The 16681-nt window shown below is 37.8% G+C and overlaps 1 protein-coding gene across 2 annotated transcripts; it reads right to left on the bottom strand.

The window, feature by feature from the left end:
- Nucleotides 1-637: 637 nt before the first annotated feature.
- Nucleotides 638-15579, bottom strand: GMFB (glia maturation factor beta). 2 transcript variants are annotated; one of them, XM_006064861.4, is made up of 7 exons: nt 15430-15579; nt 10335-10431; nt 8861-8910; nt 8145-8194; nt 7358-7443; nt 6285-6358; nt 638-4367 (listed from the first exon to the last, which is right to left on the bottom strand). In XM_006064861.4, exons 1-7 carry the CDS (start codon nt 15430-15432, stop codon nt 4296-4298), a joined length of 432 nt encoding a protein of 143 aa, XP_006064923.1. In that variant the 5' UTR covers nt 15433-15579; the 3' UTR covers nt 638-4295. The 2 variants fall into 2 exon arrangements, with proteins under 2 accessions (XP_006064923.1, XP_006064924.1); XM_006064862.4 differs by having other exon boundaries at nt 7358-7440.
- Between the last annotated feature and the right edge of the window lie 1102 nt (nt 15580-16681).

Here is a 16681-nt window from a genome sequence, read left to right as displayed (position 1 = left end):
TTTGAGAAGGAAGACACTTCTTCACTCTGGCCAACTGTCCCTGTGAGATTCTTGAGTCTTGGAAGGCATAAATAACTCCTTTCACAACTGTCAACAAATTGTGACTCTACTATAATACATAGTCGTCACAACAGGTATATGGTCAAGTCTAAACACCATGTAAGTATTACTGATTTGTATTCATTCAATAGACACCCATGATACACAAACTATGGACATTAGTCTATAATATAGGCAGGATGGCTCTTTAATGGATGTTTAATAAATAGTGATATACTATATTCAATAAAATTTCTATTTAATTTGATTTCTTACAAAATATACAGCCCGTATAAGGGAAAACTTAGTTTTCCCTTTGAAAGCAAGGGGTCATCATTTGAAACAATGCCTTCTGCCCCCACAAACTAACCATGTTAGTATCACACCAAGTTTTAGAAATGTTTATAATCTCATTATATTTCCCCTCCCCTCATCCTACTTTTGCCTAGTAATTTGCTTATTCTGCCTCTCAGTTTTTCCAGATAAAGTAAACAACTGAATTTGTGTGGTTCACACGGATGCCACAATTAAGCCAGTTAGGTAACAGCAACTCTAAAAGAGAAAAGAGGAGAGTAAAAAAATGAAAAGCTAGAAGTCCTTTCATGTTAACATTTTATTTAAACCAGTACAAGCACCATGCTTAACAGAAGACTGTCCAAAATAAACATGCAATATGAACTCGCACAGACTGAAACCTCAGTTTCAGAAGTTGTGCCAGCTGTTGATTTTGTTAAACGATGACAGGAAAACTGTTAAAATTCACAAGACTAAACCATTAATGTTTCAAGCCTCCTGAATGAGATTACATTGGACCATCTAAATCAGTGGGCACTACCCTGGCATGTTAGTGATCTCAAACAATATTCAAGTAATTACACATGTATGAACTATACTCCAAAAAGAAAACAGTTTCTATCACAACCTTAATGTAGTTGTTTTAAAATATCATAGGAAGATGATCATTGATTTGAAATGTCAAACAGCCTAAGAGGAAACAAATTTTTCAAGAATATTCAACTTGGGACCACTGGTGTTAAGTGGCCCGAGAGATTTACATTCTTCCAGAAATATAAGATTTGTCCAGAAATGTTTGAGACACTTCTTCACATAAGTTGTAAAGGCTCAAATTCTGTAGATTCCAGTATTATCAGTCTATTGAACAAACAGGGAAAGCAACCGTATTAAGAATATTTGAATTGATAGGTTACAAGTCACTCTCTATTTCCACCAAATATCAGCATTTAAACTCTTATGAAAATATCTTTTCATTACTAGTCCACATTATGGATTAACGACACTGCTCATGTTTTAAAGTAGTCCAAACATATTTTTAAGTACACCTTCCTTACTATCTATGTGGATGGGGAACAAGGACAGCCAAATTTAATTTGGCAATACACTCCTTTAACTGGAAAAAATTTTAAGTGTCAGACCAGGATACAGTTTATGGCTACATTTGACTCCTTAAAATAGGAGACAAAAAGGAAGAGAAAAGTGCTGACAGACATTTTGTTACAAAGATCATTTAGTAATGACAATACAAAATTTAGCAACACCCTTTCAAACAAGAGTATGTTTAACCACACTAGGTATTTAGTAAACTTTTTAGAAATAGACAATTTGAACATTTATTTTAGAAGTCAATTAAACAAAAACAGTCAAACAACTTTTTCCCTAATATAATTGCTTCAATACCAGAACAAAGTGAATACTATTCAAAACTCTTGACATTTTGGAATTTCAGCATAGTAACCTGAGAACAGTTTTCTTCATATGTCATTTATGTTGTCACAAAACCATACTAAAAAAACATGCTGTGATTACTAGTCGGTTCTACTCTGACAACATCAGATGCTATGCAGAATGTATGCAAGTCCAACAATTTCAAAACTAATTCTGACTTAGAAGACCATGAAGGAGGTTCCCAGGAAAAAAGCTGCTGCCAAAAAGGAAAGATTAAGACTTAAGGCTGAATGGGAATGGCTGTACCAGGAGTGGAATGTGAAAACTGGAATTATGAAATCTGGAGTTACTAATTGAGAGAAGGCAGAAAAAGAGATTATATAGGAAATATACTTAAAAAAAAAAGAACAATGCAAAAATTTGGTTAGATGAAAGGAAAATTTATATAAAAGTCAGAGAATACTCTAGGGTAAAGGATCTATAACTTTCCCTATAGGACCATGGAAGTAAAAAAATGTTCTATTGATCCCCTAACCTATTGTCTTGCAAAAATACATATTGATATCAATAATGAGTCAGACAAGCTCAAAAAAGCATACAGTTTATCACAGTTCCCCGTTAGAGAACAGGGGAACCAAGAGTTCTGTGTATGAAGGTCAATATTATCTGACATTATAGAAGACTTTCCAATTAAATTAAAAAAAAAAAAAAAAAAAAAACACTTAAAACATGCAAGACAAAAGAAGGAACCTCACTACAAAAACACACTCTTGCAGCCCTAGATTCTCTTATTGCTGTGAACCAGATGAAACAAAATCTCATTTCCTTCATTCAAAAACATTAGAAAAAGTCTCCATTCACTTGGATTACATTTGCATTTATGCAGAATTATAAGCATTTTTCTCCAGTATCAAAATAGCTGTTTAAAGATTTCTTAAACTTCCTGGGTGAAGCTCGCTCTCTCTCTGGAAATTGGAATTAAGAACCCTTCCCATTCAGTTACCAAAGCAAATACCCCTGTAGCACTTCCTCATCTCCAACTAACTTCCTACTGCTTCCTGTTTTTTAGATTAGTGAAGCCAAACAGTGTTGGGAGTAGAAGATCCCATATTACAAAAATTCCAACTATCTTTACCTCTTTATTAAAGTTGGCACAGAAACCTCAAAATAATGCAAAGCACATACGAATGGGAGATACACCAAAATTTTTTTTTAAAATGCCTTTGCTAGCTTTGAAATGATTAAGATATTCTTAATATCAGAATTAACTCACCAAATTTGGGTGGTCTTTAGATTCTCAAGACCTTTTGTCAAATTAATGTCAAAAGAATCTTAGTTACTTATATGTTTTTAAAGTACACTATATATCAGAATCCTTGCTTTGAAAATGCCAAGGATACCATCATCTAACAAGACAGGTGTCCAGTTTAGAATAACTTCTGACACTGAGGATATAAAATGAGATTTCTATCAATGTGTTAATGTTATTAACTATGGCCAAGTTTTAAGCAATTTTTTCCTATGGCACAAAACTAATCACAAATATGTCCCAAACTATAACTTTCAACTGCCATATATTCACCAATGCAAGTAGACAGCTGGAGTTTTTAAAATATCAACTTGATTTTACTACAAATTTCAGATACACATATTAGAAAATTGTTTTACTTGGACCCTTTACAAAAGTGTTAATTTCACCAAATCTGGAATACTGGCAGTGTAAAGTCTTCAACTAACTTTAAAGCTAACAAATCAAAGGCACAGTATTAACACATGTAAAATAACTAGTATTCACAGGACAACATTAAAAGGTCCTTTATAAATAAAGTGTTACTAATCTAGACTTAAGATTATTTAGAAATGACATAACTAAAAATGAAGCCCTTGATTAGTTACAATCCATCAATTTCTAAGACTAAAATGCTATTTCCCATGAAGAGAAAACCTAATAGTCATAACTTTATTATAAAATCTAACTTCCAGACCTTAAAAATGAGCAACTGATGAAAAGTTTCTGGACTTGATTAAAAAGATATAGAAAACTAAAGAAGGCATGGAATTGATGGAAAAACTATTTGTAGTGCAGATTATACTACAGTAAATTATTATTCATGGCTCAAAATTCGGTCACTTAAGTCTTTTATCCCAAATTGATTTCAAAGATTTGATAAGTGATAATATGCTATTTTCATATATAAACTGCTAATATCCAGTATTTGTCAAAAGGAGGCAACTGTTGTCTATCACAATCTAATAACCACTTTCCAATGGTGTCTGTAAATAGTAACAAATTCTGAACTGTAAGTTATAGAAATTAGTCACAAGAGTGCAAAAAGTCCCTGGAGAGAAGTAGTCCACCTAACAATTACAAATATAAGGAAACACTTTACAAAGTTTCATTACTATGAAGATGATTTCCTCTTTGTTCAAACTTTGAACAAATGAGAATTTTTCTTTACTGCAGGTAACAAACTGTAAATAACAGTGCATTTTTAGGCATAAATAAGTATTTATGTCTGGTTCCAGTATGGTCAGGTTAATACATAAATACTTTAGAAACACAGAAGTTCACATTAGTGGAAAAATCCAAGTTTCTCACGTAACCATTCTTCAGTTAGGTCTTCGGTATTTCTTATTTCAAATACCTTTAGAAAAAAAAAATCAAATATGTTGCATATTTGAGTATTAAATACCAAATTCTCCTTCCTTTCAGTCAACATGGCTTAATCTGTGTAAATTAGATATACCTTCACTTTTTCTTAAATGCGAGGGACTCAGTTACCAAAGTTTAGCAGTCAAGATGGCATAAAATCAAAACTCTCTTAAAAGCACATATCTACAAATGTTCTAAAAGAGTAGTTTTGTAAATATTACCCACTAAAAGAGAGGCCCAAGGGTACACAACTAAAATCAATCCAGTTAGGAACTCGAAGAATGTGTGCTGATCTTCTACAGAAGGAGGAAACACCAGGTGTTTTAGATTAGTAGTCCATAGCCAAAAATCTCCAGCCAGAATCTGAACACACACAAGCCCACAAAGTAAAATGGGCATAAAAAGATGACGTAATATAGCAGGGAGGATGGGATTTCAGGCTAGATGTTACGAATGAATCCTAGATCTTACATGTACTGATGTGCAACCCTCAGTAAGTCATTCATTACAGTTAAGAACAGTAGTTTCACCATCAACTTACAAAGCTGTGGGGACGATTCAATCAGATTATATATAAGAGTAACTTGTAAATTGTCATGCCTTAATTCGTGGCTCAGATAGTCTGCCTGCAATGTGGAAGACCTGGGTTCGATCCCTGGGTTCGGAAGATCCCCTGGAGAAGGAAATGGCAACCCACTCCAGTATTCTTGCCTGGAAAATTCCATGGAGGGAGGAGCCTGGTAGGCCACAGTCCATGGGGTCGCAAAGAGTCAGACACGACTAAGCGACTTCACTTTAATTCAAACACTTTAGGGCATGCCTGGGATTAGAACAGACATGAGGCTGTTAGCAGAGCTCCTTTCTAGCCACCCAGAGTCACTTTAGAGTACTCCTATGGAACAAATGAGGGAAAGTAATGTCTATAAGTTGGTGGTATTGGTGACAATCATGTGGGTTAAAGGGAAAAAGCAGAAGGCACTTAAAAACACCCCCTGGGTTAATGATTAAGCACCCAAGGGGGAAACACTGAGACTGTCCCTAAAATAAAACCTGAAAGAATTATTAAAATTCCAATGATGTAAAATTCTATTTCTAGACCTTAAATGTATATACTTTTTCAACTCAAACATGGAAGTTAAAAGTTTGAAAGTACCATTCTTACCTTTAATTTTCAAAAATGCCATAAAGTAGGAACACGTTAAATCTTAAAGCAGGTGTCGTATATGAAACAGAATGTTCTAATTTAATAAAGCTAATAAGCATTCTTCAAAATTTTATTTTAGATTTAGAAACAACACAGTTAACTGCAGAGTATGGAATCCCTGCACAGAATTTGGTTCATTTAGTCTGTGGTAAAGGGCTCAGAGAAGCTTCAAATGCTGAATTTACCTACTAGAGACTACATTATGGAAAATTAAAAATTCTCAAAAGATTGAACAGTTTTCTAAAGTGGCCTACATTTTGAATGTGAGTTCTTGTAATCAATGTGTAATTTTCATTCAAAAAACATGTGCTCAGTCATGTCCAACTCTCTGGACCCTCTGGATATAGTCCGCCAGGCTCTTGTCCATGGAATTTTCCAGGCAAGAATACTGGAGTGGGTTGCCATTTCCTCCTCCAGGGGATCCTCCTGACCCAGGGATCGAACCCATGTCTCCCGAAACTTCTGCACTGGTAGGTGGATTCTTTACCACTGAGCCACCTGGGAAGCCCTCAAAAATCACACTTATGGTTAAATACTTATATCATTCTATTTCCAACTAGTAAAAAAAAAACTCTAGTTTACTGCTCTGTTCTAAATAACTTTCACCTACATAAAGAAATACTGAACTCTTCAGATTACTTAGGTATTGCTCCATTTACAAAGAGAAAATACTGTCTCAACAAGTTAGTCAAATATAAATACCACCTTGGTAAGTTCAGCTGTTTGGACTAGCTTATTCTTACTCCCAGCATACATCATCTGTTGTTCAGGCTTACATCCTGGAAGAGAGAGATCAGAGTAGAAATGAGACTTAAATTTTTAAACAGTGATGAGTTTTCATTATTTACTTGATAAAAGACACATTTAGGATTTCCTATGCTATCGAGTTTACAAAAGTCCTGTCTAAATATGTAAGGGCTTGAGAGTGTTATACTGCATACCATCTGCACAAAGAGAAATAGAGGTATTACTAATGAACAAGGCTTTAGGTCAGCAAAAATAAATGAGGCTAGATCTATACAGATCTTGACTTTCAGAACCTTGCGAATACTTCAAAATTTTTCAGCACTACCTTTATTGTGACGTTAAATATCAAGATCAGTTTTAGAGATACCTAATACATGTAAGTTTTGGGAGGTGGTTGGGTCAGTGGGGTGAAGAGATTAGCTCTGAAAAACATGTACAGTCTGTTTACATATTAAAAGACACTTCAGCATATTTAAAGTGTTACATATATGGTACAAATAATAAAGATCAAGAAGGAGTTCAGTGAGCTGAAAGTTTATTGTGGGCTTGAATGGTGGTGGCAGAGGGAGTTCTGGTGATAATGGATACTTTAAACACCAATAAACCATATTAATATCCAATGTAAGCTACTCTGAGACTATTCTCAAGATTATGGACGTATCACTGACAACTACTATTTTAAGGATAAACCAACTATATATCCTAATCGTACACAAAGTTTACATACTTATAAATAAAATTAAAATACAGAAGAAAACGTACTTTTGATATTTTAAAATGTCATTTCAAATTCATTAAAAATACATATACAATTTGACCTAACAACTACACTTCTACGAATTTATCCTAAAAAAAAATCAAGTTTTTATAGTAACTTCTTTTTAGGGATGCATTCCCATGTGCATGTGTGTGCACACACAGTACAATTAATTCAACATTTTCCATCCTTAAAACAAGCATAAAATTCATCTAGGATAAAAGGTTTAATTTGATCAGAACCAGATATGTACTATTTAAAGAAATTCACTTACCTACAGGACTGGAGAAAATAAAGCACAGAGGGTATGAAACTCTTCCATCATCATGTTGATACTTATAACTATACACAATGAAGGTTTTTCTCAAGTTAAAGAAACTAAAATTATTGCTCTAATTCAGACAAGTACTTATCAACAAAGTTCTGAAGGACAACACACACCTGCCAAGCCAGTGAGTGGCAAATTTCTATCCTATTCATTTAGGTCACACTTTCATTATTCATTATCTTGCCACAAAATTATAAATGGGCCCCAAAGACAAATCATAAAATCATACACTCTCACAAATAAATTTATTAAAAGTATAGACTTAATGTGGATTTTTTTCTTTCTCAATTTTTATTATATGCAACAATAAAAGGAATTTAAATAAACAATATCCATCAACTTTTTGGGCCTTTTCCAGTATGTATATACATTTTAATTTGGTCGTGACCATGGTGTAGGGCTACCCTAGTTAGCACCAGTGGTAACAAACCCACCTGCCAATGCAGGAGACATGAGATATGGATTCAATCTCTGGGTTGGGAAGATCCCCTGGAGGAGGGCATGGCAACCCACTCCAGTATTCTTGCCTGGAAAATCCCACGGACAAAGGAGCCTGGTGAGGCATGGTCTATGGGGTTGCAAAGAGTCAGACATGACAGAAGCAACTTAGCATGCATGGTGTAGAAGAAAATTTTGTAAAAAATGTACCTTAAAAGTTGAACAAATGAACTTCATAAATAAAATTGTGACCAGTAGAAATAAACATCTTTTTAAAGCACTAAGAAAAGGATATCGAGGTTGTCGCTCAGGTAGTTCATCTTTAAGTTCATCTGGTGAAATGCCCTAGCACCATAAAGAAAACAACTTTTAACCATTTTCTTATCCATAGATTCTTAAGAGATATACTGAGGACCCATTCTGCTAATAGGTATAAATTCATAACTTTATACCACATCATAACATTTTATCTTACTAAATTGTACATAAGCTGAGGTTATTAAAACCTCAATCCAATGAAAGCCCACCCCAACCCACTCAGCTCAGCTCTGTTAATTAACATAACATGGGGCTGAGAGGCAGCGTAGTCTATGCTCATGTTCCAACTGTCAGGAAACACCGAGTGAGATAAGCCAACCCCTCAGGGCAACAACAGTATCTGATTCAGGGGGGAAAAGTTAATTTCTTTTCACTCTAAATTGGTTACTTAACTTGACAATCTAAATACTTAGGCTATAGGGAATTACTGGCCAACCGACTTAGAAGCAAGTTTTTATCAGACATGTAGCCCTAACTTCTACTGCTTATGACCTGTATTTCATTAATGCTTTATTGAAGGTGATTATATTAGCAAGACAATCCACTACATAATAATTAACATGTGCTTTTCATGAATAATGAACACATACAATGGTTTAGAACTAACTTTAGAAGTACATGTAACTAACGTTACATCTTTTGAGTGATAATAATTACTTAACTATAAAGCTATATTTAGCTGTTTAAACAAACCTCAAGCTCTTCATCCAGCACCACCAGGCGTTTATCCTTATCAATTTTCACTAAAATAAAAATATAGTATGAGTAAACTGTGGTTCTAACATGACCTTGATCTACCCAACCCGCAGATTCCTAGCTCTTTTATTGGTATCCAAAATTAAAACATGAAGAAACACAAGCATACAACTCATTTGCAGTTTTAGTTTATGGTCTGTTAGCTAGCTTTGCTTTTCAAGCAGTCAGCATTTAAAAGCTTTTACCCATAATTCCCAGCACCTAATTTGCTTATTTAGAACTTTATGTCAACTCCTTACATTTACTGTGTATATGAAGAATTTTGCAATTCAAACCCAATCTCTTGGATGATTAGAAAAGGTCTGAAAAGGTCACTGTGACTGAGACTGGCTTATTGAACATGGTTAGAACTACAAGCAAAAAGTGCACAAGGGTCAGGACAGAACAATCACCAGGTTCCCAGCTTCTCAAGAGTCAGGATTTCATGGTGCAGGATGAATGTTCCGAGAAAGTGAATTACCAAAGAGCAGTGATATCTCTATTCAAATACATGTAACATACGCTGAAGCCAAACTGAAATCTGTTTAGATAACCCATGCCTCTATTCTTTTCCATTACCCTGAAAGTTACCATTTTTGATTCTGCACAATTTCACAGTAAATCCTGTGAGACACGATATGATCTCAAATAGCTTTACTCTTTGTGGTAAAATGGCACTGACACACTTTGTCACTTCTAAGAACTGTATGCCTGCGTTGTAGTATTTGTTTGTGAAAGAACCATAATTCAACAAGCTGTCACCGCCTCACTAATTCACATCTTCCAGATGTATCTCTGTTAGTATATATAGTTTTACATTCTCACCCCCTCATTCTTCATCTTTCTAAATCATTACCCACATATTAAATATTACAAAAGAAATCTACATAACATCACATATAGTTCACACTGGAAGAGGCAATATGCAAATCACTCTTTCCATTATCAAAAGTCAATAACACTTAAAAGTATTCTCCATGAAACTAGAATTCAAGTCTAGAATTGAAGTAAGACCTCAAATCACTTTGAACACAATGCTGAACTTTATCACTTTAGGTGTGGGAGAAGGTTTCTGCTTGAGGATGAATGGCCAGGCTGTTTTTGTCCCCAGATAAGTTAAAGGATGGAACTGGATGGGGCTCTACAAATGACCAAGTGCCCAAGACGATGATCATCTTCTCCAGAGCTGTGCAGGCAGTGAGGGGGAGGTGAAACACTGTGCCTCTGTTCTCTGACAGTAAGTCTTACTTACTTTTTAAAGTGACCTAACAGGTTTGTGGGGTGAGGGGCTGGGTAGGGGGGACAGGGTTGGGAATTAAAACAGAAGGAGACAAATTATATTCTAAAGGTTCAGGTTATTGGATGCAGCTATAGAATAAAAGGATAAAACCAAACTAAGACCATGGAATGAAGACAATCACGTTTAGCTTACTTATAATAGCAGCATTGTTTGTTTCTTTGCGAAAACGAAACTTTCTCAGCTTTTCCACTAAATCTTCAGCAACATCACAAACCACCAAAGACTCACTCTAGAAAAGAGAAAAAATGTTATCAAATGCCATGACTCCAACATATATGTACACCTTAAAGCTATAAAACTTAATACCTTTAAGAAGGTATATGGTCAGGTACAAATGTCATAATTACGTAAGACATTATTATGTATTAACATGAAACACATGAACGCTTAAAGAACTTTTAAATCTACCAAGCTTTACGTTGGCATTATTAAATTATTCACATTTGTTCATCTTATATGTAGGGTATACTTTAACTTCCTCTTTGACTACCAAATATCTCAAAGAACTAGATATACACTAATGTGCAATTTCATTAGAACTGGAGAGGAAGGGAAGAATATAGGAAGTCAAGGATCATGGCTGTTAGGAAGTATAATATTTTTCACTATGCAGGAAGAACAGGAAAATCATCTTATTGCACTTAAGAGTTAATAAGGCTTTAGTTCATTTCTGAGTCCAGCACAACTATGAAAAACTAAAACTAAGCAAAAGAATGGAAAATAAATCATAAGAGTAAAGACCAACTACTATTTTATGTCTTAAGTAACTATGGGAATCAAAAAAAGGGAGCTATTAAGAAATATGACAGCAAAAGCAGATGAAACAAATCTAAAAACTCAAAGAACCTTTTATAAATTATGAAAAATATTAAGAGACTCTTCTCCAAAAATCTGACAAGGAAATCATCAAAAGCACTCTTCAGTTGGAGTTAGGGTCAGGTGGTACAAATGAATTATTGACTGCAAGCAGGAAGATGGAAATCTTTTTCTTTAATGTATATAAGTTCAAATACATAGAAAATTAGAGAAATTCTGTGAAATCTTAAGCACTTAACACTCAGCTTCAACCATTATCAACATATAGCTAATCTTATCTCATCCAAAACCCTCAGAACTGCTCCCATGGACCATCACAGAGCAAAGGTCAATAATCATTTTACCTACAAATATTTGAATACATATTAATAAAATGATAATACATGCCATTGAAAACACAGACAATAATATTTAGTTCAGTTCAGTCACTCTGTCGTGTCCAACTCTTTGCGACTCCATGGACTGCAGCATACCAGGCCTCAAAGTCCATCACCAACTCCCAGATTTTACTTAAACACATGTTCACTGAGTGGTGATGCCATCCAACCATCTCATCCTCCGTCTTCCCCTTCTCCTCCCACCTTCAATCTTTCCCTGCATCAGGGTCTTTTCAAATGAGTCAGTTCTTCACATCAGGTGGCCAAAGTGTTGGAGTTTCAGCTGTGAGTGTGCTGCACTCAATATGCGAGCAAACTCAGCAGTGGCCACAGGACTGGAAAAGGTCAGTTTTCATTTCAATCCCAAAGAAAGGCAATGCCAAAGAATGCTCAAACTACCGCACGACTGCACTCATCTCACACACTAGCAAAGTAATGCTCAAAATTCTCCAAGCCAGGCTTCAACGGTACGTGAACCATCAATTACAGATGTTCACGCTGGATTGAGAAAAGGCAGAGGAACCAGAGATCAAATTGCCAACATCTGCTGCATCATAGAAAAAGAGAGTTCCAAAAAAACATCTACTTCTGCTTTATTGACTACGCCAAAGCCTTTGACTGTGTGGATCACAACAAACTGTGGGAAATTCTTAAACAGACAATAATAATATGTCACCTAAAAATAATAATTCTAGTCTTATTCACATAGAGTTCAAAGTTCAAATTTCCCTCATTTTTTTTTTTTCTTTTCTTTTTTAACAGTCAGTTTGATTGAGTCAGGTTCCAAACAAGGTCCACATTCTTTGGTTACTTCATATATGGGGTCTCCCCCTCCAATTCTTCAGAAAATTAAGAGTTTTGAGACCAATGCCAAATACAAGTGTCTCATAACAGTCCAAAAGAACTAAGGATTCAAATTTTAAGTTAAAATTAAATAAAAGTCTGCTTTTTCACCCTGTGTTGGGTAAATAAGAGCATATGTTACAACATTAAATGGCCATCAATTTTAAGTTGTCCTTTAAATTCATAACTCTGGTAATATATAAGCTGTGATATACCACAGAATGTGCCATTTATAGTTAGAAAATACACCCCACCAATACATATTTTCCAATAAATTAAGCTCCTGCAGGAGTCATGTATGTCCATCCTTTTACTTCTCTTTAGAGAAAGAAATGCTAAGTCATACGAGGTTCCTATAGTATTCAAGCCTAGTTGATTTTTTCCTATCTTTCGAGAAAGACACATAAATCGGAAAACTAGAACTTCCAATCTCTTGTCAACCAAAACCAAAGGTAGAGCCCATTAGTAGAAACTAATAAATACTTTAGATTTTTGTAGGCAAAGAGCAATTTGTCACGACTCTTAAGGTTCTGATACCCAGAGCTGCTTGTGCAATTCTGACACCTTAGGGATAGCAGACCAAGTGAAAAACATGCTGTGGTTGAATCTATAAAGCTTTTTTCCCATTCTCACTCCTCCCAATACCATAAGGTCAAAAATTCCTTCCTACAAGAAAAAGAACTGCAACTCAGCCAACTCTAACAGTTTCCAGTTAATAGATGTATTTAAAAATAACACCCTGAAAGCAACACTACACAGTAAATATTAACACACAAAGTGGGAAGCTTGAACTCAAGTAGTCATTTATTGGATAATCCACACAATGAACATTTAATGAATGTCAGGATGTGCTAAGTGTTAGAAACACAATGATATAAAATAGATTTAAACTGTGGGCCTGACCTAAAAGAGCTTATAAAGTCTATCAGAGAATAGGTCTACATCAAAATCATCAGGCAAAAAAACACACATTTGTTTGTATAACAACTAGGAAAAGAGCTAGGAAAGAGAGAAACTCGATGCTATGAGAACTTAATGACTAGCCAAAACAGCATGGTTACAGGAAGCCTGCCTGAAAAAGGCATCTAAAGGGCCAAAATTGCCTATACAAAGATCCTTTGATTAAAGTGAGCACAGCACATATAAGATAACCAAAGGCCAGCGTGATTTAAGCACAGAGAATGAGCTGTAACACGTACAAGAGGAGGTTGGCAGGTGTTGGATTACATAGGGTGCAGTGGGTCCTGTTAAGTATCTTGGTCTCTATATGAGCAAAGGGAAGCCACCAAGGTGTTTTAAGCAGGGAAAAGAATCAGATTTGCATGCAGGAAATAGGCAGAGAGGTTGAAGAGAGCAAGACTAGTTAACTGGCAAGGCTAATCCAGGTGAGAAGTGAAACACAGCTTAGACATGTTGATGAAAAGAAAGAGAAGTAGGTGAATTTCTGCTAATACTTGTTAACATGTATTAAACACTATAAGAAGACACTGTGCTATGTCCTTTTCATAGATCCTCAAAACAATCCCATTAGATGAGTATTATATTATCCCCAATGTGAAAGAAACTAGGACTAAGAGAGGTTAAGTATCTTCCTCCGAGTTACGCAACTAGGGGAGCCAGGATTCTAGCCAGACAGCCTGACTCTATCTAGCCCACTCTCTGAACCACCACGAAGGACCTGGTGACAGACTGAATACTAGGCGGGGTAGATTAAGAAAAAATGTGACTCCTAAACTTCTTGCTTATGTAAAACACTTAAATGGTGCTACCTTTCACTGAATTAAGGAACACTAGGTTTAAGGGGAAGAGGTGCGTTCTATTTTGGATAAATCGAGCGGGCTTTGAGACACTCAAGTGGGTAAAGGCTTCCTGCTGCTGCTGCTGCTGCTGCTAAGTCGCTTCAGTCGTGTCTAACTCTGTGCGACCCCATAGACAGCAGCCCAGCAGGCTCCCCCGTCCCTGGGATTCTCCAGGCAAGAACACTGGAGTGGGTTGCCATTTCCTTCTCCAAGGAGATGCTAACTAGTAGGATATACAAATCTGGGCTGGATCTCAGAAGCAAGGTCTGCAATACAAATTCCCAAGTCATCTACATGCAGGTAGGTGGTAACTGAAGCTATGAGTGTAGGTAAGAAAGGAAGGAGAAAAAATACAGAATGGAAAATGAAGCATTAGGATGGAGCCCAGGACTCCTACTTGTGACATAGCACAGGGAAAGACTGCATGGGACACAGACAGACCCACAACAGGAGAAGCCCTCAGTTCTGTATCTGAGATATCCAAGGAAAGAGAATGCTTCAAAGAGAGCATTGTCAACACCCAGAATGCAGCTGAAAGATCAGAAAAGATGAGAATTGAAGAGAGAGTCCCTTAGCTTTAGTGACCATGACAATTCGGTGGAAGTGGGTTGAGCAATAAGTGGGAGGTCAGAGAGGAGAACAGTGGCATTTTTGTGTTTTGCTTCTAATTGAAAGAAAAGCATATTTTAAAACCCGATGGGAAAGATCCAGGAGATCCTCGTGGGTAAGTGATTTAACTCTTCACTATTTTTGAACGTGGAGTCAAACCAGAGCCCCCAGACCACGAAAGACCAAGCTTTTGACAATCACTGAAAGGTCAAGCGCCAAAGCACTGGGTCAAAAGATTTCCAAGCAAGGATAAGCAGAAATCCATAGAGCCAGGCCGGGAGAAGGAGGAGACAGAAGCTAAGGCGAGGCCGAGAGAATGGAATCAGAATTCGAACCCTCCCCCAAAGGCTGCCAGGCGGAAGGGCTCGGTGCCCACCGACCCCTCAGGCCTGGCCTGGGCCCTGACAGAGAAGCCAGCGTTTGGGGGAGTCCTCAGTTGGGCCTGAGCCCTAGCCCCTCCGATTTTTCGTCGTAGGAGCTGTGGCTCTCCATCCAGAAGGATTCGGTAAGCACGACCCATCCCTACTGGCCGCACCCTAGTCACCGAGCCCGCTAGGCGGGTCAACCGCGGGCCCGGCAGGATGCTGCTGCTCTTGGGCGAGGCGGCAGCGGCAGCGGGCAGAAGACAGGGCTCCGACTGTGGGTACCCGCCAGCAGCCGGCCGGAAGCGGCCGCCGACCCACCCCGGACGATGCCCGCCGATACCGGCTCTGGCAAACAGGAAAGTCCGGCGGGCTGACCCGGCCCTTCGGCCAGCCCCCGCCCTCCCCAGTGGCAACTCACCATTTTCCTTCCGGCCGGCAGTAGCCTTTCGCCGTCCCTCGGGCCCCTTTAAGAATAGCACTGCAGCCGCCTCCCTTCCTGCCCGGCGCCTGGCAGAACCGCCCCCACTGAACGACGCGACAGCGGCAGGCCATCACGTGACGGGGGACGGCGGGTGGCGCGGCTCAAAATTAAATCAGAACGCGAGTGCCCGCCTCCTCCCAACCCTTTAAGGGAGGAGCATGTCCTGTTGGATCCGGAGTGAGCGGCGGTGCCAAAATGCACTCTTAAGATTTAAGTCAGTTTTTGCTTCCTTTTAACGTTCCTCAAGTTCTGAGTGCAGTTTCCTGGTGACATGATTAAGTCCACGATTTCAGTGATAAATAGGAAGGTTATCCCCAGCCTACCTTACAGATTACACACCTAGATACACCTGCCTTCCCTCCCACCCTCTTTGGAATCTTGTTTCCCCCCCGCCGCAACCACCTTCCGGTACTTGGTTAACATATTTGTTTCCTCAGTGGAGTTTATTTATTGAAGTATGATTGAATGATGATTGATGTCTGGATGAGTGCTCTCGTAGTCGTTGCCTAATCGCTCACTAAGAATTAGTTTCTGTAGTAAGTACTGACTGACTCAGTTCAGTTCAGTCTCTCAGTCGTGTCCGACTCTTTGCGACCCCATGGACTGCAGCACGCCAGGCTTCCCTGTCCATCAACATCCGGAGCTTGCTCAAGCTTATGTCCAGACAGTCGGTGATGCCATCTAACCATCTCATCCTCTGTCGTCCCCTTCTCCTCCTGCCTTCAATCTTTCCCAGCATCAGAATCTTTTCCAGTGAGTGGCCCTTCGCATCAGGTGGCCAAAGTATTGGAGATTCAGCGTCAGCATCAGTCCTTCCAATGAATATTCAGGACTGATTTCCTTTAGGATGGACTGGTTGGATCTCCTTGCAGTCCAAGGGACTCTCAAGAGTCTTCTCCAACACCACAGTTCAAAAGCATCCGTTCTTCAGCACTCAGCTTTCTTTATAGTCCAACTCTCACATCCATACATGACTACTGGAAAAACCGTAGCTTTGAGTAGACAGACTTTTGTTGGTAAAGTAATATCTCCGCTTTTTAATATGCTGTCTAGGTTGGTCATAGCTTTTCTTCCAAGGAGCAAGCATCTTTTAATTTCATGGCTTCAGTCACCATCTGCAGTGATTTTGGAACCCCAAAAATAAAGTCTGTCACTGTTCCATTGTTTTCCCATCTATTTGCCATGAAGT

This window comes from Bubalus bubalis, chromosome 11, assembly GCF_019923935.1.
Source record: "Bubalus bubalis isolate 160015118507 breed Murrah chromosome 11, NDDB_SH_1, whole genome shotgun sequence".
NCBI classification, from domain to species: domain Eukaryota; kingdom Metazoa; phylum Chordata; class Mammalia; order Artiodactyla; family Bovidae; genus Bubalus; species Bubalus bubalis.
This window is presented reverse-complemented; position numbering and strand designations above follow the sequence as displayed.

Bases quoted from the DNA above. Each gene is read 5' to 3' on its own strand.
- GMFB (XM_006064861.4), bottom strand. The intron at 8,911-10,334 runs GTAAGCTAAACG...TTTTTATTTTAG, and splicing joins AAACAATGCTGCTATTATAA to TGAAAATTGATAAGGATAAA. The intron at 4,368-6,284 runs GTGGTATTTATA...TTTTTTCTAAAG, and splicing joins AAACAGCTGAACTTACCAAG to GTATTTGAAATAAGAAATAC.